Below are 22611 nucleotides of genomic sequence, written 5' to 3' on the forward strand. Positions count from 1 at the left end.
AAAAGGAAACATTCCTTCCAAGGAAACATTCTCCAGAGATTCTCTGGTGATGGTGCCAAAGAACCCGAGCAGCTCTCACAACAGCTTTTGTGTGTGGCAGGCCTTGGGACACAATCCCTGTGGCAGTTTTGGATTGATAAAAAAGGTTTTTAGGAAAAGGTCCCGGACTGTGTGAGGGAGGTAATGGTGGATGAAGTACATGAGCCACAGGCCTCTCCCTGGGTAATATTTTAGCAGAGGCTTGGGGGAAAGGAGGCCGTCAGTGATGCTGTCCACCACCGAGCTGAGGTCCTCCACAGCCATCTTCATGAAGTCCACAAACTGCCTGTTGATCTCCTCGAGATAGTCCTCTCCATAGGCTTCCAGAAGGTCGTCAGGTAGAGCTGCAAGGAGCTGGTCCTTCCTCTCCTTCCAGTACTCGGGGTTACAGCTGCCACCTGTTGTAAGGCAGGGAAAGGGAGAGAGGAGGAGAGCTTTACTTTCATGAGAAGGCCGGTGTTTGTAAAACTCAAGACGGTTGCTAATGTAAAGCCTGGTCTTCCAAGAATCTCGGTTTGTATTTTTAAATGAGAGCAGAGGAATGTTTGCCTGCTCTACACAGCATGCGACATTCTCACAATCATTTTAGACATTCAGAGTCCTTGCTGCAGGTTCCACCCCAATGAGGGTCACCCGTCTCCTGTTCGAGCTCTGTTGTAGGGCTTCTGGAATACCCACTCGTGAAGGAAGGTTAGCAAGGACACACAGGAAGCCCCCTGGTGAGCTTCCCCGAGAGTAGCTAAGTCATGCAACATGCAGAGAAACGTCCACTGATAAGGACCTCTTGGCATGACCAATTCCTGAGGTGCATTTACTTTCCAGGGAAATTGCTGAGCTCAGAAGATCGCGGTGAAAAATCTCATTGGAAAGCAGCAGAGATCTTAAAGTATATGTCAAGTTTCTGTATGTGGGAGAAATGCACATATCCATACATAGCACAGCTATGTCATACACAAGGTGATACAATATCGTCTATCTTTTTCTTGGTCTGCCTTGAAGAAGTATTTTGCAAACTGGATTGGGCAAAAGATGGAATAAAAATCAATGGCTCCTATTTAAATCACTTAAGATTTGCAGATGATGTTGTTCTCTTCTCACAAGACCCAGAAGAGCTACAAGGCCACATACAAGAGCTGCACGAAGCAGGAGAACCATTCGGCTTAAAAATAAAACTGAAAAAGAGCCAGGCCATGTTTAATAAATTCACCAAAGAAAGAAAAAAAATTATATCTGCAGAAGAACTAGATATAGTAGACCACTATATGCTGTATACCTTGGACAACAGAGATATACTGTATACTTCAATGGAAGGTGGTGCAATAAAGGAAATTGTTAAATGTGGTTGAGAGGCATTTGGCAAGCTAAGCCTAATTCTGAAGAACAATTTCCCCTTACGCTTGAAAAGTTTTCAATCAGTGTGTGCTACCTACTCTAACGTATGTCAGTGAAACATGGACATGAACCTCACAATTGATACAGAAGCTACGAGTGGCACAAAGAGCCATGAAAGATACATGCTCGGGATCACAAGACAAGATAGAAAGCCTGCACATGGATTAGAGAACAAATGAAAATATATAATTCCATCAAAAGAGTCAAAGAATTGAAATGGAAATGGGCCGGTCACATAGCAAGAAGAACTGAGGGCAGGTGGACCAAGGCAGTCATAGAATGAATTCCACTTGATAAAAAGTGTCCACAAAAGAGACCTTAAACAAGACAGATTGACAACTTCAGCAAATATTGCAGGCCCAACTGACAACATCAGCAAATACTGCAGGCCCAACTGGCAAACTCAGGACCGTATTGGAAACATGTGGAACAGGCCTTCATCCTGCAGTGGATACAGGGGTGGGTCCTACTTAGCTTTACTACCGGTTCGCAGCAGGGCCGTGCGCGCGTGCTTGCTTTGCTTGCACACATGCTTTTCTGCGCATGCGCGGAAGCGTTTCGATGACATCGGGGTCGGTGGGCAGAGCCTCCTGCCAGTTTTACTACCGGTTCTATAGAACCGGTGCGAACCGGGGACAACCCACCACTGGGTGGATAGACCATGGCTAGAATGAGGAGGAGGATACAGCACAGCATTATCCAAGTATTTTCAGCCTTACCTGTTTTGAAGTACCCAGGAAAAATCACGCTCACTCTGATCCCCCAGGGTGCGAGTTCACAGTGGAAGGTGTCCATCAGAAGGCTGAGAGCCGCTTTGGAGGTCCCATAGCTGGCCAAGCAGGGGTAGGGCATATTGCCTGAGGGAACACAAATAAGCCTTGCTAGGCCTCTCATTGGCCATCCCAAAGGCTTCAAGGGCCTCCTCCCCAGAGATCTCCACAGGTCACTGTTATTGGTGAGCAGGATAACAGCCAGCAACTTTAACTGCAGTTGCATAGAGCGCAATGCTTGGCACAAGGGCCTCGGTTCACACAATGCACCAAGTTGCTGTGGCAACCTGTCGTAGTCCAGGGAAGGGGAGGACACACCAGAGGTGGGTTTCAGCAGGTTCTGACCAGTTCTGGAGAACCGGTAGCAGAAATTTTGAGTAGTTCGGAGTATCAGTAGTAAAAATTCTGACTGGCCCCACCCCCATCTATTCTCTGCCTCCCGAGTCCCAACTGATAGGGAGGAAATGGGGATTTTATAGTATCCTTCCCCTGCCACACCCACCAAGCCACGCCCACAGAACCGGTAGTAAAAAAATTTGAAACCCACCACTGGGACACACCTATTTCTAGCGAATAAAGTTGCAGATAAAGCCCTCAGAAGGATCTGCTAAAGAAACAGAACCAGAAAACCACATTTGTTTTCCAGGCAGTTGAGTGGTCACTCTCGTCATAGGCCTAACTCTCTCCTGTGGGCTCAGCCTGAGCAAGCCCCGTTTTCTGAAGGGGTTCCTTACCAGCCGGGCTGCTGACTGTGACGATCCTGCCATGGGATGAGCGGAGCAGGGGCAGCAGCCCTTTGGTCAGCTCCAAGGGCCCAAAGAAGTTCACCTCCATGCAGGTGCGGAAGTGGGGCAGCGGTGTCAGCTCCGCGTTGGCAATGGTGTCGTTGAACCCAGCATTATTCACGAGGCCCCAGAGACCTGCCCATTGAAACAAAACAGTGAAGTATGGAAATGCTCACTGCAGCCTGAGAGAAGGAGGAGATGGGGGGGGCACGAATTAAGCCAAACATGAAGTCTAGCCCATGAAAACCAGTAATCCCTGGCAGTGGCTATTTTCTGATTGCTTCTTCTATGGGCAGAACAGTTGTCCTCAGTACAAAAGTGCCTGCAGAACATCTCAGATCAACTCCCTCCACAGGAGGACACGCTGGCCAGGGCCTGGGTGGAGACAGCAAAAGACGTGGCCAAGAGCAAAGAGGGGCAGAGACCTTGGAAATCAGCACATTGGGGGAGGGAGGTCAGGTCAGGTCACATTAGGTCAATGGACACAGGAAATTCTGAAAACAGGTTGGGGGCACTTTCCTTTGGCATTTATAGGCCAGTGACTGGACACCATTTCAAGGCCAGTCATAGTCTTCCCACTTGGAGAAGTCTCCATGATCCTCATCCCCTCAGTCAGATGATCCCTGGGGATCAGCATCTTAGGAAAGAGGGATAGCTACTTCTGAATAGACGGAGACAGCATCTTCTATGGGACCGAGAGCTGCTGAGGGCCGATTACCTGTCCTTCCGGTCTGTGCCTTGATGAACTGCAGGGCTCGCTGAATGTCCTCTGCTTTAGTAAGATCCATTTCCAGGAGGGTCAGCCGTGGGGAGCACGTCTGCCGAAGCTCTTCTGCCCCAGAGCTCTTCAGGTCCAGCACACTGGCATAGACGGTAAGCCCCAGCCTGTCCAAATGCTGGGCAGCTGCCTTCCCAAAGCCTGAATCGCATCCTGGTGAGCATAAAGAGAGAGGTGGGAGAGCTGGACAAGAGACCTCCCGCCCTGCCTTCCATGGTTATTTTGAAGACAGAAACGATGAAAGCACAAAGGTGGGCCATATTGGAATATGGGGAAAGGAGGGGGCCAAGAATCAACTGATTATGGGACGATTATGCTTTACCCTTAAGGCTTCCAAGAATCTGTTGTTTTTCACAATTTTTAAACAAAGAATAATCACAAGTCAAATGGAGACATTTAAATGGGGCTCCCCTTGAGGAGCACTCGGAGGCTCCAACTGGCGCAGAGTGCGGCCGCGCGGGTGGTGATGGGAGCGACGTGGCGCTCCCATGTAACGCCTCTCCTGCGCGAGCTGCACTGGCTCCCGGTGGTCTTCCGAGTGCGCTTCAAGGTTTTGGTCATCACCTTTAGAGCGCTCCATGGCTCAGGACCTGGTTATCTACGGGACCGCCTGCTACCACCAATAGCCTCCCACCGACCAGTACGCTCCCATAGAGAGGGGCTCCTCCGGGTGCCGTCGGCCAAACAATGTCGACTGGCGGCCCCCAGGGGGAGAGCCTTCTCTGTGGGGGCACCTACTATCTGGAACGAGCTCCCCCCCGAGATACGGAGGATTCCGGATCTGCGTACCTTCCGTCGCACGCTGAAGACGTTCCTATTCCAGCAAGCCGGCCTGACCTAAACTTCTCCTCTTTTAAATGGGAATTTTAAATTTGGTTTTAAATTATTGGGGTTTTAAATATGGTTCAGCCAAATTTATCTAACTTGTTTTATTTCTATTTTAAATTTTGTATTGATATGTTTTATTTCATGGCTGTTCACCGCCCTGAGTCCTTCGGGAGTAGGGCGGTATACAAATCTAATAAACTAAACTAAACTAAACTAAATGCACTGAATAGGTCATCACAATAAAAATCTTGTTAAGAATTAATTTCAATTGAATTAACTGTATACTTAACTTTCCCAGAGAGAACGATGGGAATTTAAAAGCACTATTTGGGCCAGGTACAGGGTCCCCCCATGAAATGTATTTGTATAGCATCACTAAATGCCCGAGGTCTTGCTTATTGGGCCCTGGCAAACACAAGGAGAGAGGAACATGCAGAACCCAGAAATAACCCAAGTTTTCAAAATAGCCTGGACTCTGTGGTTGACTTCTCCCCAGTAAGAACTTTGCTGTGAACAGTGGCACAAAGGGAGGGAAGGGGGAGAAAAATTTAAATGAGCACCTCAATCTTGGAAGTGAAAGTATGACCAGAGACCTTACAATATCAACTAGGTTCTCTATTTTGACAACTTTTTGATTTTTCAGTTTTAATTATTTTTTGCAACTATTTTGGATTTTTAGAGTCCCCAAAGCATCGCAAAGCTCTGCATTGATCGATGCCAGGAGGCCATCATTTTGTCAGCCTCAAGATTACATCCTTGATTGAGCCAAATAATTTAAGAACAAAAAGTAAAAAAATCATCACACCATCAAAAAAATGTTAACATCAAGAAACAGGTACCAGGAAGGTGGTGGGACCCGCAGGGAGGTCAATCTGAGCCAAGTTGCTTCATCTTCAAGAACAGCACTTCAAAGATAGGCTGATATCACAAGGGGGTTGGTGTTGTGCTGTGTGTCCACAAATGAGCAATCACCAACTTTCACTCAGGTGCTGAGTAGAAGGCATTGTGGGGGCCTATCAAAGGTCTCAAGTTCATTATGGAAGAGCCCCTGTAACTCAGCTGTGGGAGAGACCCTTCTTCCTTCTGAGCTTTCCAGACCCACTTCAGAATTTGGCATTTGAGGGTGTGGGGAGATAGGAGAGGTGGACTTCGATAGCAGCCCCAAAGCCAGAGGCCCTGGTGTTCTGTGCGCCCAGAAGGCCCTATTCCCAAATCGGGCTGAACTGGGATTATGGAAATGATGGGAAGGCCAACCAGGCCTCACTTGACCAGTCGGCTCAGCTGAAAGCAGTTCTGGTTGCAGCACAAAATAGTTGCCATCTTCTTTCATTACCATCATCCACAGCCGTTCTCTATGTTCCTGCACTTGCCTCTTCCCGAGGAGGTACCTTCTCCCCACTAACATTTTGCTGTCAATTCAGGGCAAAGGGGACCCTAAGCCAGGACAGGAACGGCCCATGGAGCAGGGATGCTTCTCAGAAGGCCTAAACAGGACATTAATCAGACCCAGCAGAACGCCGCAGGGCAAGAGAGGCCCTCACCTCCCACCCACACACACAGAGCAACTTCATGAACTTTTGGAGCAGCCTAGAAATATGCATTTAATGTGAAACACAAAAGGTTTAAGGACAAAAATATAAAATAAGCAAAGCAAACATTAAAATGACAGGAAATAAAATCAGCATTAAAAATCACAGGTTTCCAAAGGATCTTCAAGAGCCGCCTCAAAGGAAGTGCCCAGCCACGGCTGATGAGGGAGCCTCCATTCCCGCTCAGCCAAGCTGGTGGAAGGCACCAAAGCCCTCACGCCTGTTGGTTGGGCCTCTGGTCCCTGCACACCCCTTGCCCAGGCCGGCTGCACCCGCCTCTCACCTATGCCAGGAGCCTGAGTGGTTTGCAGTCCCCACTGACTGCAGGGGACTTTGGGCCTTGGCCTGCTTTTCCCCTCGTTCAAAGCTTGGCAGCTTTTATGGACCATGGCAGCAGATCAAACATGGAACTGAGGTTTCTCACCAACCATTGAGTGTAAGAACAGCTTGTGTATCGGTCCAAAGCTGAGGGGGTGGGGAAGTTCTCTCAATTTGTTAATCCCATCTAATCAATGAGCTAATATTATATCACTATTAGTTTGCTTGGAAGGTGCAAGCATGAATTAGTTGTACGATACAGAGTGTTATTGAGCATGCCCAGAAAACCAGTCACTTCATAAAACCAGAGTGTGGCATACAGCAACCAGTGTCTTAACAGTGCCACGCAGAGGCCCGTCCAGTGGCCCAGGGTTGCCTCTTTCTGGATTCAGCCACCAAGTGGGGGGGGGGGAGGCAGAGCACCCATCACACTTTCTTGCTTAAATTACAACCAGCCCCATTTCAGAAAGGAAGGGGGGGGAGAAAAAAGCAGAGAGGGCTGGGTGGCAGCCGGTCAGGAAACCCCCGAGTGGTGCGTCCTGCAAACTGTAATGTATCAGTGGAGGGGGGAGCCCCAGGATGCTTTCCTTGCGCGGGGGGGAGGGAGGGTTCCATTCCTGTGACCTGCAACACTGAGAGCAGCCTGTCCTTCCGCCTGGGCTCCAAGCAGCTGCTCTTGGCCTCCAACCCCGCAGAGGAGAGATGAGGCTGCCTCACACAAATGGAGAAAATGGTGGAGGGGAGAGTGGGGACTCCTCCCCCAGGGGGGTGAGGAGGGGTGGACTTGACTTTCTCACGCTGAGCAGGAGGGAAAGGGGGAGGAATGAAAACAATCTGGGGCAAGCAAGGAACAGGATGTTCTTTCCCCCTCTGATAGGTATGGTGATAGAACTTCCCTCTCCAGCAGATTTATGGCAACATTAACCATTAACAGCTGCCGGCTAGCTGCCAGCACGTCAAGCAGTGGCTGCTGTGGGCTTGTGTGCACACCGGCTGCCACTCCCTTGGCCCGACATTTCCACCCAAAGGGCACCAAACCAGCCTGGCCAGCCCAGGGGACCTTTTCTCTCCTTGGCCAAACAGGGGCCACCCTTGAACTCAAGACTAAAGGAAAGCAGTGCTTTGACCTTTGCAATAATTTGCTCCCAAAGGAGCCAGTGAGGGGGAGCAAACCAATATTATCAATAAACCTGGATGCCTAAATGGATGTTTGTTTTCTAGCAGGATCCCTCTCTGGCTGGATTTCTGCACAGGTGATGCCTTCTACCTCCAGACTTTCTTCATCCAATCTTCCATTTGTAGTAGCGTCAGAGCTTACCGGACCCCATGATCCTGTTACCGAACCTGGAGCAAGAGGCCATCTCACCCCTGAACTCACCTGAACTCATCTCTGCATTTTAACTGGTTTTTCTCTGGAAGGTCAGTCTGATGGCCTTGGAGAACGAATCCTGTGAGGCCACCCAGCTGATGGTGGACGTTAGCCAGGCCCCAAGGCTGCTCCTTCAACTACCCCAGATGCTTCTGAGGAGGTGGGTAACCCCAGGGCAGCCTTCGAATGCCAAAGGATTTCTCTGCTGTTGCGGCGTTTCTAAAGAGGCTGCTAGACAGGCAGATGCTTTAGATTCCTGCATATCAGTCAACACCCAACCTGGGTCATTCTTTCTCTGACAAAAAAAAGAGATGATCTTAAAAGTAATTTGGTCATTGTTCTTTCTGGAGCTACTTCATTTGGGATAGCTGTTTCTAGGCACTTTTCTATTAAATTTTAATGTTGCATCACATTTCTAGTGCATGTATATGCCTATATTAATTGTTCTGTTATTTTGTTGGAATGAAAGAGGTTGTAAAATAATGCTTCTATTGCACTTCCAGGCTTCACATCAGAAATCATCTAGTTCCAACTGCCGTTTGGTGCAAATCTGCAAGAGCCTTTTGTATAGTCAGCCTTTGTTTTAAGACTTCCAGTGATGGGGACGGGCCTTTTCCCGAGGCCAAGTCCATTCCTTCCCATACATCAACCTTGACACATCCGAAGCCTTCACCTTCCATTTTCTCTTCCTCCCACCAAACAGATCCAGTCTTTTCATTGTTCCTTGTGAGACTTGGCCTCCAGGCCCCTCACTGTCTTGTTCCCTTTCTCTGCCCTGACACCCGTTGGCTGCTGTAATTGAACTGTCATCCTGAGGGGGCCCTGCTCGGGGCAGCAGAGGGGGACAGGGCCTTCCCTTGAACTGTGCCTGATGCCCCCGTTTATGCATCCCTAAGTATTTTGCCTTTCTAGTACCTGCATCTCACTGTTGATCCATGTCCTACTTGTGATTGCATTGTGATCTTTTTCACAGGTACTACTGCTGGGCCAGTGTCCTCCCCTCCCCTCCTTCTTTTATGCCTTTAGTGGATTTCCCAGATCTCTTCCATCCAGTTAAGTTTCTTCTTGCTCATTTTGGCTCATTGTTCAAGCATGTCCAGATCCGAATCTTCTTGTTCTCTCCTATATACGTAACCACTTCTCTACAGTATACGTGTCACTGACAAATCTGAGCACCATCCCTTCCTCCTGGTCATCTTTGGAAATTCGGAATCGCGGAGGAGCCAGGGCCCGCACGGCCTCCAGCACCCCGCTCAGCTTCTCTCCGGGTGGCTGGGAGGACCCCCTGTGGGCCCTCCGCCCATCCAACAGTCCTGTGCTTGACCCGACTGAAATGTGCCTGGCAAGTTTTGACTCAGCATGTTATAGAAACACAGCCTTTGTCTTGGCCAATAATGTGTGTGGTTGCTTTGTTTGGGAATGACCTGGAATGTGAAGTCAGCAGTTGTATTTCGTTCACCTGGGTATAATTTACCATATTCTGTGAATCCAGTCAATGTATCCAGAAGAAAAAGTGTGCCGTAGGATTTTCTAGTGAGGCACAAATCGCACAATGGTTCTGCATGGAAGACCCTTTCTAACAGCAACTTCCCATATTTCCCTCACAGCTTTGTCCATCTTTTTTCCTACCTGTCATGAGGAAAAGATGAAACCGCCACACGACACCTTTGGCACAGGCACACTGAGTTCCTCAGTGCCTCCGCATCTCCTAAGGCCATCCAGAAGGATGCCAGGACTGATGGGATCAAAAGCTGCTGAGATCCTGTAGCTCATCCTGAGCCTGGTGGAAACCTTCTGCAAGGGTGATCAATGGCCTAAACTCCTGATTGAAAAGGCTTCGTATCTGGGCCTGCAAGCTGACCAGTCCCTCCGCAACCTTCCCTAAAAAGACAAGTTGGAGACTCGACAAAAAGTGTGCAATTTCATGGGTCCAGCATGGATTGTTCAGTGTCCAGTTGCGGGGGGGGAGGGGGGAGAACAGGAGAAATTGGTTTAAGCCCAGTCTCTCAAGAAGTTCTTTCCCCTCTCCTCTTTTGTGTTTCCATGAAGCCACTAGAACAGTGATGGTGAACCTTTCCGGCACTGAGTGCCGAAAAGGTCACACTGAAATGTCTCACACATGCGTGTGCGCTTGTCATGGCCGTGGTCTGGAAAAGCCGAACCTCTGGGTTCTAGCACATATGCGCACCAGATAATCAGCTGGCTGGCGCACATGCGCAGGCTGGTTTTCAGCATTGCTGCGTGCATGAAGGGATCATGCTCCGGAAAAGCCAAACTTCCGGGTTCTGACGCGCATGCACACCTATCAGCTGGCCGGTGCGCATGCACACACCTGTTTTCGGCACTGCCGCATGCGCAAAAGACAGCTGATCGTGGCGCACGCATGCACACCAGAAACTCAGAAAACAAACAGGCAAGGTCGCGCGTGCCAGGCGACATGGCTTTGCGTGCTACTTTGGGCACCAGTGCCATAGGTTCGCCATCACGGCACTAGGAGGACTCACCCAAAGGTCAGGACTTCAATATCAGTGTGCTGACACTACCAGTTCCCTTCACCAGTCCAGGTCAGACTGGTTTTGAAGCCCAGTCCCAGTGCCTGGAGGCCACGAGGGAGAGAAAAAGGCCAGCTTGCTGCTGTTGACCCACTGGATTCTCTGCCTACTCAGGGTGTCTCTTGACAAGCGGCATCACCCTGGAAGGACAGGTTTGTATCTCAGAGGGCCGCTTGCAGCCCACTCAGAGCAGGGAGCTCTTGCCACTGTAACTGCTGCCCTCATCCCCACTGCCATGCTTTTCAAGGGGATGCCTTTGAAGATCGCTCCAAATTTAGCATTCGCCAGTAAGAACAGCACATGGGTCCCGAGGCCCCGCTCCCAAGGCCCAATGCTGCTTGCCCTTTAAGCCATCTCAAACGCCGGTGTTCAACTGTAGAGCCTGGAGGGTTTGCAGGAAGCTCTCCCCAATGGAACCAGCCAGAGCAGTTAGACCTCGCCGAGATAAACTGTTAAGGCCCTCAATCCGAGCAGTGGGGGCAGGTGTGGGAGGCATTGCCTTTCAGCAGCTGCCCTGGTCTTTATGCAGTCAATGTAAAATAATAATAAAAACCAAAGCAATCTTCATCACTGTCAACCTCTAAGACCATGTATTTTGGCAATTTTGGCCAATCTGTATATTACTTCTAAATTGGAAAAGTAAAGTGGGGATAGTGCACAACCACACATGTGCCCAGGGCTTGGGGCACCAGAGTCTCCTAGCCAAATGTGGGACAAGACTGTGATGCAGTTCCAAAAAAGGCAAATGTGATCCTTAACAGAGCCTCAGGTTCAACAGAATCACCTTTCCTCTCTGGTCACCAGTCAGGTGGACCTTTGGTATCTAGTTCTGGGCTTGCATTTTAAGAAGGGGAGACCACACAGAAACAAGGAAGGGAGAACAAGAAAACGGGTATCAACCACTTTATGGGCAGCAGTCTTACTCATTTTCTTTTCTGGAACCAAGTATATTGTGCATCTCTGGGGGTGTTTATGTGCACGCAGTATTTGGCAATCTTAACAAACACCAGCTTCATAGATGGACCAGGATGAGGGCAGAGGGGCTTCCTGTCAGACTCTTCTTCAGCCATATTACTGTGTTTCCGTGAAAACAAGACCTATCCCAGAAATAAGACCTACCATGTTTTTGCACCTGCACCCAATATAAGCCCAGCCCCAAAATAAGCCCTACTTAAGCGCCTGCGCAGCCGCACAACCACCCATTGTGGTGCCACGTTCGCAAAGTGAGGTGGAATGGAGTTGCCCCATGTGCCCTGCACTGGCTTACCTCAGGGCTCCCACAGCCAGGCCATCCTCACCCCAACACCTGCCTCACCTTGAGGTGGCGGCTCCAGCAACCCTGTCTAGCAGGACCTTGTGTGGCTGCCGGCCCATTTCTGCTTGCTCGCATGGCTGCAACGGAGCAAGAGGCTGAGTGAGGTGATGGTGCCATGGCTGCAAGGCATGTATCAGTGCTTGGATGGCCTGGCTGGGGGGGCCCTGAGGGACAGCAGGGCACGTGGGACAGCTCTACCACCACTTGCCTCACAGCCGTGGCACCAGCACATCACTCAGCCTCTGTTTGCTCTGTGGCGGCCACGTAAGCAAGCAGAAGTGGGCCAGCTGCCACACGAGGTTGTGCTGGATGAGGCTGCTGGAGCTGCCGACGCGAGGCAGGTGTTGGGGCATGGATGGCCTGGCTGTAGGGGCTCTGAGGTAAGCGGGTGCAGGGCACGGGGCGGTGGCACTAGTGTGTCCCACGGCCTCCTGACCCGCCACAAGCAAGCAGAAGAAGCGGGTCTCCCATCTACTCTTAAAATACATGGGGGAAAAAAATAAGACATCCCCCGAAAATAATCCCTTAGTGCTTATTTTGGAGCCGAAAAGAAAATAAGACCAGTCTTGTTTTCGGGAAAACACAGTAGGAGGGGTCCTGAGATGTTCTCCCATTTTCTGAGATTCCTCTCCCAGGAACCATGTGATTACACCCTAAGCTGTGGTCCCAACTCAAAATGCGTCTTATATTGTTTTGACCTTTGGCAATTCTGTTTTGTCTGGAAATTGCAGAAAAAAAAGTTAGACAAATTCTACAAGGGTTCATTCAGAAATCAGAATCTTTTGTGGGAAAAGACATAATTAGGAGTGTTTTACATACTATTTCAGGTAATGGAGCCACGAGGCTCCATCTTCCCAAAGCTGCAAAAGGCTTCTCTGCTTCAACTTCAACTGATTTAGTGAAGATGTGGTTAGGAACTGAGTAGGGAAACCTCAGAGCTGAAAGGATTTCCACCAGGCAAATCTCTGCTACATCCGAGTTGTTGTCTGAGGAAAGTCTCAGGGACTTGGTTTCCTGGCAATAGATGGAGGAGTGGGGGTCACCCCAAATAGGGCAAGGAACCTGTGGAAACCACATCTAATGAAGTGGACTTCTCAGCTCAGCCAAGGGGCGTCTCCGTCCTGCTCCACTACCTGCTGCTCAACAGACACACACGCACACCCCCCCCCAGGAAGAATGAACCTTGATCCTAGGTGGGGACTGTGGTGCCCAGAAGGGATCCCCGAAGGCTCTGCCTCGGCCCCCTCCCTCTGCTGGAGCAGGCTCTCCCCCTGCAGCTCTCCTTGGTGCTGAAAGGAACATCTGCTTCTCCAGGCCCTCCTTGCCGAGGGAGGGCGGAGAATTCCCTTCCTGCCCACCAGAAGGGCGGCAGGGCTTCCCCAGGGAGGGCTGAATTCATGGCACGGGCATTCCTGCTTCTCTTGCATTTGCATCTGGAACACCTCTCCTCTGGAACACGGGAAGGCAGGGCAACCGGCACACAAAGTGACTCCGCAGTCAGACAACTACCAGACCTTTAGTTACGCGTTTTAACAAGCCACTTTGGAGGGTGGCGTTTGATCACATGACTAAAATCCTACAAAATCCTGAGACTCCTCTGCCATATTTCAAGCAAGGCATCTGCAATGGGCTTGAATCAGAGAGCCCTGGGGGTGGCTGGTGATGCTGCTCTCCGCTAAAATTTCCCGTATGGCACAGGAGGGAAGAGCTCCTGCCCCAGGCCCTGATAACTCCAATGTCCTCACTTAAAACTAAGAGTGTGAATCCTCACATTAGAAGGAACATTAATGATAAAATGAAAGAAGAGCAACCTCAGTAGCTAATATAATTTCATCTAAGGATGACTGAAGTCATTCCTGATCTCCCCATAGAGAGACCTAGAAAGTGATGTAGAAATTAAGCGATCGCCATCTGTAGTGTGGTTGTTAGTCTCTTGCAACTCTTTGTGACTGGACAGACAACATTTTGCCAAGATTGTCTGTCTACAATTATTTCTCTAAGTTCTTGTAAAGTCCTGCTTGTGTCATCAGTGGCAGAAGGTATCTAGCCAGCCTGGGTGTTGATTTGCTTCAGAGCTTTCTCCAAGACTCTTGCTTTGCATTATGCGTTCAGAATAGTTAACTTTAGCTGCAAGTGCTTCCAATGAGCAATCTAGTTTTATTTATAGAATTGAACTGCTTTTTTCTTCCAGTCCAAAGTATTCTGGAATAATTTTATCCGATATCAGCTGCCCAAAAGGCTAATGCAGTCTTGGTCTGCATTGACAAAAGCACAACATCAAGATCACGGGAAGTGATAGCCCTGCTCTACATTACACCAGTGAGGCCACACTTGGAATACTGATCCAGTTTTGGTCATCACGATACAAAAAAAGAGGGCAGAGAAGAGCAACAAAGATGATTAGGGGGCTGGAGGGTTAAAACATATGAAGAATGGTTAAGGAACTGGGCACAAAGAGAAGGATTAGGGCAGAGTTTCTCAATCTTGGTGACCTGAAGAAGTATGAACTTCAACTCCCAGAATTCCCCAGTCTGCCATGCCAACTGGGGAATTCTGGGAGTTGAAGTCCACACTTCTTCAAGTGGTAGAGGTTGAGAAACACTGGATTAGGGTGACATGATAGCTGTCTTCCAATACTTGGGGCTGTCACAAAAAACCTTATTGTCCAAAGCATCCGAGAGCAAGACAAGAAATAATACTGTGTTTCCCCAAAAATAGGACATGTCCCAAAAATAAGTCCAAGCCTGATTTTTGGGGTGGGTCTAAATATACGCCCTCCCCTGAAAATAAGCCCCCCCTCTCTCTCTCACACACACAGGTCCCTCATCCCCCCCCCAATCCTCCCAAGGCAGCCACATCCCTGCAAACTCCTACCCCTTTCGACGCCCGTGGCACCAACCGTAGACCTCGAGTGCCTGCTCCTGCTCTTGCGCCATGGTGGCAGCCCACCCGCTCTTGCCCCCACACCCAGGCACCGCATCTGTATAGCCTGCATTACCTAGTGCCCGCCACAGCAGCCCCAGTGCAAGCATCGCCGCTCCAGGGCTTCCTTGGCAGAGCAGCCACTGGCAGCAGAGAGGCCTCCCTGTGCAGCGGGCAGTTGCAGAGGACTACAACGGCAGGCCTGGCACATCCCATAGCTGGGCATGGATCTCGGCAGGGATGGCTGAGGTGCTGCAGGTGTTGCTGCTGCTGCCGCCTGCGGAAGCCCAGCAGCCCCCTGCAGCCAAGCTCAGCCACAGGCGAGGAACATTGGCCGTGGCTGGGCCAACTGAGCTATGTCTGTCGGGGTTGTCCTCAGCGTGGCTGCCCAGCGCCTGGAAAGAGTAAACTGGACCTGCAGGAGGAAGGGCGGGTGGGCAAGGGTCCTGCGAGGCTCCCTTCCCCAGAAAGAGTTTGGCCTGATCGCCATCCAGTCCGGTGACTCCCGAGATGGAGGGCTCCAGTCAGTCAGCGCTCGGGTGGGGGGACTGCAGGGCGATCAGCGCAGAGAGGAGCAGGGGGGAAGGGGAGGCCTCCGGTGACCGTCACCATAGAGTGGGGGAGAGAAAGAAAGACTTCTGCTGCTTCTGCTTTTGGCTGCATGCAAGGAAAACAGCAGAAGTCTTCTTTCTCTCCCCCAAACTCTGCTTCTGCGGCTTCCAAACCCCAGCCAGGGCAGCAGCTGCTCTGGGAGTGTGCTTCCCACTCTATGGTGATGGCTGGAGCTGGACCCTGCAGGGAGAGCTGGCCAGGCTGTGGCTTCCGCATGGGGTGCTGGTGGTGGGTGCCGGCAGCATGGGCTATGAGCCTCTCAAGGACCTGATGCTCACCAGTTTCGCCCACATCAACGTGGTGAAGCCTGGAGGGTGGGGACAGGCACTTGTGCGGCTTGGTGCTTTTGGGCCGACTCCCAGCTGTGAGTGCGCAGGCCGCCCAGGGCCTCCTGTACCCCCGAAATAATAAGACCCCCCTGATAATAAGGCCAAGCTTTTTTCAGGGTTCAAAAGAAAATAAGACCCTGTCTTATTTTCGGGGAAACACGGTAGATGGAAACTTATCAAGGAGAGAACCAACCTAGAACTAAGGAGAAATTTCATAACACTGAGAACAATGAACCAATAGAACTTCTGGGAGTTGTAGGTGTGCCCTCTTTGGAGGTCTTCAAGAAAAGATTGGGCAACCATTTGTCTGGGATGGAATAAGGACTCCTGCCTTTGGTTGGTGGTTGGACTAGAAGACCTCCAAAGTCCCTTCCAGGCCTGTGATTTTATGATTTTAAACTTGGTTCTGTTCCCCACAAGGACGTAGGCAATCCTTCAGTCTTAATCATGTCACTTAAACTGTGAAAGCTCAATTTGACAATTCCAAATTCTCCTCCAAACAGCAAGAACAGGAAGCATTCCTAAGTAATATGTAACATCTCCTGATGCAGGGATTGCTATGCCCATTTTCTAATCCCATGGCCAGCAGCAATAATAATCTGTAGACTATTGGTACATTATTGCTAATCTGTTGCAGCAACAATAACAATTATAATCTGTAAGTCACCCAGAGTCTCCCTATACGGAAGATGGGCAGCCTTTCAACTGGAAGTAACCAATGTTCACTGAAGGGATGCTGAATTTCTCTACTGGGCAGATCATAATATTTGTGAATATCATCTTGGAATTGTAGTTAATTGCTGAAAATGAGCCAATCTAGGGATGTGATTTTTTTTTTTTAAAAAAATACAATTTTAGGCTACATGAGCAGAAGTGTAATTTCTAAATTACAGGAACTAATTGCAGTAAGTAGCCCTCAATTTAAGACTATCATAGAGCCCAGAATTTTCATCGTATGTCATGGCAGTTATAAGTCGAGGTACCCAGACGACTGATCCGATTTGATGACATCTTTTGCAGTGGTTGTTAAGCAAATCCTGCAGTTGTAAAGCAAACATTGCGGTCGTTAAGCAAACCCACTGGTCACAATGGATGTGTCTGCCTGGAAGCCAGAAGCAAAAGCCAGTTTCCAGCAAAAAACTGGTCACATGACTATGGGATGCAGGAAACCACCATAAATGTGAGCCGGATGCCAAGCACCAAAATGCCATCATGCAACCATGGGGAGGGGCCCCTGGCCTTTGGATCCAAGTTGTAAGTACTTTTAGGGGACCTATCACAACTTTGAACTGTCCCTAAGTGACCAATCATAATCTGAGGACTACCAGCATTCTGCTTTGGTCACATCCCATCTTGAGCTCTGTCTCCAGCCATGTAGTGCAGAGTGCAGAAGGATATTGAGAAATTGGGACTCAGAGGAAGGCACTGTAAACTATCCTGGGGCCTGGAAAGCCCTATGAAGAGAAGCTGGGGCTGTATACTCCTGAGAAATATGACTGAAGGGGGAAGATAATACTATAACATTGCTGAAGTATTGGAAAGGTCAGATGAAGGCCAGGACCTGTTCACTCTCACTTCAGAACGGACAGAGAATAGCAGCATCTAACTTACAGGAAGGCCGATTCTGCATGAATCCTAGAAAAACTTCCTTTGGCAGGGAACTAATGACCCAGAGAGGAGCTTCTCTTGGCTCAAGCGAGGCTAAGCAGCCATTTATCTGGAAGGCTTCAATCAGTTGAGAGGCTGTTGAACTTAAATACAGGATTCACTTATTTGAATGATTCTTTTTCAAGCAGGAACCCAATTTCTGTGACTGAATTTCTGGAACCATCACAACCCTGTATCCTACAGCACTAACCAACAAAACAGTCCAGAGAATGATAATAGTGAAAGAATTGAGAGATCAAAGCACACATAACAGATTACACTAGCCCAATCATTTCCTTATTAACCAAAGGGTTAATATTCCTCCCCCCTCCAACAATCACATTAGAATCTGATCTAAGTAGAGACTAGCTAATGGTTGCAAACCTGAGGCATACAGATTTCTATTCTTAATTAAAACCAAATGCATTCAGGTCATTGGCCAGCGTTATGACTTAGAGCAGCACAGCTGAAGCAGCAGCCCCAAGCAAATGGGCTTCACCCAGTTGGCCAGAAGCTATTTGAAACTTCTCTTCCTAGAGACGAAGAAGCTGCCAGAATCACTAAAAGAGTCTGCAGTTGCACTTTGGCATTTTTGGAGTCTGTGTCGTTTGACCTGGGAACAGACTGTGCAACAGAGTGTATCAGAAGCAGCTAATGCACCGCATGGCCAGATGTGTCTAATTAGAGTTCAATTCACTTTTTCCATGGTGGCTGTAAAAAGTGGAGAGCAGCAAATGGCCCCCTCTGAGCATCTCTCCCAGTTGAGAAATGATCTGGCTTGAGCGGAGCCTCTCCTGAACCCAGTCACAAACAGCACCAGATTAGTGTCCTTTGGATGCTCCCTGTGGCTCCAACCGACCGCTGACCCAAGGCTTTCAAACCAAGCAAGCTTATAAGCATCCAGACTAATACACTGCTCTGAGTTACCGTTCAAAAAACCCCAAATGACCCCATCAGAAAACACAGGAAGTGTTGTACGTAGAGTTGGCTGGTACCACATTGCCTTGAAAAGCATTCCATACTTTCCTTTTGAAGGTCTTTGCACCAGAAACTTCTCACTCTAAATGCAGCAGAAGAATGGGAATAGGAATAGAATAGAATAGTTGGAAGGGACCTTGGAGGTCCTCTAGTCAGGTACCACCTATGCTATACCTGTGTGTTTGGTTTTTCTTGCCTAAATGAAGAACCTTACTTTTTTACCCATTTAATTTCAATGTTCAAGTCTGTCAAGATCCTTCTGGATCTTAAGCCCATCTTCTGGAGTGTTGGCTATTTCTGCCAGCTTGGTGTCATCTGCAAATTTCATGAGTTCCCCATCTATTCCCTCATCCAAATCATTGATGAAGATATTGAAGAGTACTGGGCCTAAGATGGAGCCTTGGGCCTCCATGTAGATGCAGTTCCATTGAGTACCATTTCTGGTCAGCCAGTTACGAATCTATCTGATGGTGATGCTGTCCAACTCACATTTTTGGCAGAATTAGTAGTCATAATTTTTACAGTTACAGAGTTAGTAACTGTAATTTTCCCACCAACCAAACTGTTCCTCAGACTTATTCTTGTTCAGAAAGGCTGCACCTGCCGTCACCACCAAAACCACCTGCAGCCCAGGGAGAATAGCTTTATAGAAAGAGCTGGTCTGCAAATTCTCCTGGAGAAAGCAGGCACGTGGGGCCTTCTCGGGTCTCCTGGAGGAGAGGCTCATTTGAGGGAGCAAAGCAGGGGCAGCACTGGGCAGAGAGAAAAAGGCTGCGCCAAGCCTGACCCCTCAGCGCCCACCGGTCCCTCCCATCCAAGGTGTGGGGCCGCTCACAGGTGGAGACAAGGCAGCCTCAGGGGCGGCCGTTCCTGCCTTTCTCTCCTCTGCTTCAATACCACATCCCTGCACCTCCGGGCCTCGTTTTTCACCGAGACTGGGCCGGGCCGCCCTCCTGGAAAGGACGCCTTTAACTAGGACTCGGCCTGCCCGCGGCTTCCGCCAGCCCCAGCTCCTCGCGCGCCTCCGCCACCGGGGCTGCGCCTCCTCCAGCCGGCTTGCGGAGCGTCGTGGCGCTGGCATCCGGGCGCTCCGGTCCCGCGTTCTTCCAGCCTGGCCCCGGCCGCGCCTGACCTTTCCCCGAAGGAGCCGCGCAGGATCCGGCTTCCACCGGCCACGTCCCGGCTGCTGCCGCCGCGGCGCCTGAGCCGACCTAAGGGGCCGAGCACGCGCGGCCGGGGCCTTAGGCGGGGACGCCGACCTCTGGCCTTGTCTCCGCCGTCCGCCCAGGACGAGGCTCTCAAGCGCCGTCTCTCCGCGGGCGGGCGGGCGGGAGGAGCCGGGGCCGGGGGGCAGGCGTCGGGGGGACGCAATCCCGCCGCTTGTGCCGGCGGGGGGCTTGGTGGGGCGGGCGGTCTCCCCGTCGGAAGAGGCGCTGGGTCCGCTTTCCCTGCAGCCCCCAGCTGCTCTCGCGGCCCCGCTCGGTCCCCCGCGGCGGAGGGGCCCCTTCTGGGCCGGCGGGAGAGAAGCGCGCATTTCTGAGCAGCGAGCGCGCCTTGCCGGCGCCAGCATCTTCCTTCCCGTTCCGGAGAGCGCGGAGACCAGGCTCGGTCCTGATCCGGCCGGCCCCGAGCGAGAAGGATGGAGAGCGCCCGGGGCCCCTTGCTCGCCCGCCCCCCGCCCAGGCCGGCCCGCCGCCTCGGAGCAGACGCGGGAGCCCCTAACCCTAACCCTCTCTGGCGCGGCTCCGGGCCACCGGCTCGGCGGCAGCGCCGGGCGGGGGCCCGCCGGACTCACCTGTCACCACCACCGCTTTGCCCCCGGTGGGGATCCGCTTCCGCCGGGCGCTGCTGGCCGAGACGAGCCAGCAGGCAGCCCCCGTGAGGGCGGCGCTGAGCGGCAGCGGCAGGACGGCCTGGCCCAGCGCCTGCAGGACGGCCAGCAGCCCGACCCGCAGCAGCAGCAGCCGGCTCAGCAACAGGTCCGCGCGCAGGAGGCGCAGCGCCAGGCTGCCCAGGAAGAGCAGCCACACCGAGAGGCTGCACGCCCAGCCCAGCTCCATGCGGGGCAGGGCGGGAGGAGGGACCGGGAGGCAAGCGGCCACTCGGGCGGCGGCGAACAAAAGGCAGGCGGCGGCCGCGCCGGGCTGTCCCGAGCGCGCCTCGGCCGACGGAGTGAGGAGGGAAGCGCCACAGGAGTTGTAAAAAAGAGGCGGAGGGCGGAGCTGCCCTGCCTTGCTGCCAATGGGAGAAGTTGAAGGCCTCTCGGGTGGGGGACGCAGAAGGACCCGGGCCCCGCCGAGGGCGCGGGGGTTCGGCGGCTGCCCTCGAGGGCTCCCCGCCGCCCGGGAAGCGCTGCGCCTCAGGAGCCGCAAGAAGGCCGGGCGCAGCGGAAGGGCCAGTCGGGCCTTCGCCTCCTCTGCGACGGGCAGGGAAGGCGAGGAGGCCGGCTTCGTCTTTACGGTTCTTGTATGCGCGAGTGGAATCGCGAAAAGTGCCCTCAAGTTGAGTCGCCGGCGGGGAACGGCCCCTTTCGCTCGTCCCTCTGGGGAGGCACGAGGGCTGAGCAGGGGGGAGCCCCTCTTCCCTGCATTAATGGGGGGAGGGGGGAGCTGTAGCCCAGGGGCTGATGGGTTAGTTGTACCAGACACAGCCCCCCTCCCCCAACAGCCCGCTCGGCGATGCCTTCCCTGCATTCCCACGGGTGTCTTGAGGCACTTCTTCCCCGGGAAGGGGGAGGGAGCCCCAGCCTTAGCAGAGGGCCTTCATGGGGAAGGGCAGCTGGGTGTCACTCGGTGGGCTGTGCTCCCAAAAGGAAGACCAAGTCTTTTCCCCCTCGAGCATTTTCGGTCCGATCTGAGCAGTGTTCAAGCCCTGCTCTCCTCCTTCCCCTCTGCCTGCGGGTGGCCGGAGGGGCCCCTAACAGCAGCTGGCCTAAGGAGGCCTTTGTTCAGCAGCTGCACTATTTGCCCCTCCTGCACACGGGAGTGGCAGCTGCTGCCTTCCCACAACCAGGGCTCCGGCCTCCCAAGAGACAGGCAGCTCAACCCCCAGGGAAGCGATCCTTGCTGGCCTCCGTGCTGTGACTGAAGCTGCCAGAAAATGCACAAGGGTGAAACCGCAGCTATTCTCTGCTTTCCATTTAGATCTGTCTGTCCAAAGAAGAACATCCTGGGACAGTAATTAACAGGTAAATATTAAAATATTGCAGAAGGATCCAGTGACAATTGCAGAACGCCACGTCTGAGATCGCCATTGGCTCCTGCGCTGCCCTCACCAACTGGATCTTGGATCCAGAGGTTCAGCCTTCATGGATCTGGTTCCTCTTGATAGCAAAGAGGGGAAAGAACCACTTGCGCCTTGTCAGGCTGATCAACTTCTATGCTTTCTCTAGGTCCCTCCCCACACAGCCACTTGATAGTAATCCTTGCGCTTCCTGCCTGGTACTATCTGCCATTGATAGACCCTGGGCAGCTGCCCAGCCCAACCTGAGTATTTCACCCCTCTGGCCAAAAATACCACTTAACTGTGTTGGAGGTTTCAGAAAGAGGGTGCTGCTTATGAGATGTTCTATCTCCCACTACCGATATCGGGCACAAGTGCTGCAAACAATTTTCTGTTCCCTAATTTCGCCCATGGTTTGAGGCGGAGTCTGAGTCTAATTACTCCTGGAGCAAGCTCTCCAACTGCCTTTGTGCAGAATGGCCCAAAGGGGAGATCTTATCATCATGTCATCACTGACGTCTATTCTTTCCATACAGGTAAATGCTTAAAATCAACATTCAATAAATAAAAGTGTTGGCCTGTTGTCAGTTGTAAGGATCAAACAACTTGCATGGGGAGGCTCCTACCTGAAGGGCACGATGCCAGGGCCAGGAGTTACCCTAGAAGAAACTCCAAGCAAGAGTGGGCAACGAGACAGCTTCTCTGAGTCTCACCAATTGCACATCACATCACAGAGAAGGGTTTCTCCAGAAAATCTAGCACTTGCAGGAAATGGGGGCCCTTCTGCTCATGGATCCCCCAAACTGTTTTCTACTTTGTAGGTCCAAACCAGCACTTGAAACCAGCCAGTAATGGGGATAATGGGGGTTTGCAGCTTCTTCTATCCGGCCCCTTGGAAGGCTGAGCAGCAACTTTCTGAGATAGCCAGATCTCTCCAGTGGTTTCTTGTAACAAACAATGTGGGAGATGAAACAACTCTGAAATGCCAGAGGACAACAACCGAGATGTCGAGTCTTCCTGTTGGAATGGCCACAAAACAGGACCATCTGCACACCTCACGGCCAGATGGTCCAGAACAGTGCCATGATAAACAGTGCCATGCACTAAAAAGGGGCTCAGAGGCAGCCAGTTGCCAACCAAAACAATTCTGGGCAAATAGCGCCATT

At 51.5% G+C, this 22611-nt stretch overlaps 1 protein-coding gene across 1 annotated transcript; it reads right to left on the minus strand.

Annotated features, from left to right (window-relative positions):
• On the minus strand, nt 1–22256 carry HSD11B2 (hydroxysteroid 11-beta dehydrogenase 2). Its single transcript, XM_087877157.1, has 5 exons — nt 20019–22256; nt 3705–3917; nt 2936–3121; nt 2151–2288; nt 1–437 (listed from the first exon to the last, which is right to left on the minus strand). The coding sequence occupies exons 1-5, from the start codon at nt 20914–20916 to the stop codon at nt 76–78; spliced, it is 1797 nt and encodes a 598-aa protein (XP_087733283.1). The 5' UTR covers nt 20917–22256; the 3' UTR covers nt 1–75.
• Between the last annotated feature and the right edge of the window lie 355 nt (nt 22257–22611).

Source organism: Pantherophis guttatus, chromosome 11, assembly GCF_059756535.1.
Source record: "Pantherophis guttatus breed Tessera chromosome 11, ASM5975653v1, whole genome shotgun sequence".
Classification (NCBI taxonomy): domain Eukaryota; kingdom Metazoa; phylum Chordata; class Lepidosauria; order Squamata; family Colubridae; genus Pantherophis; species Pantherophis guttatus.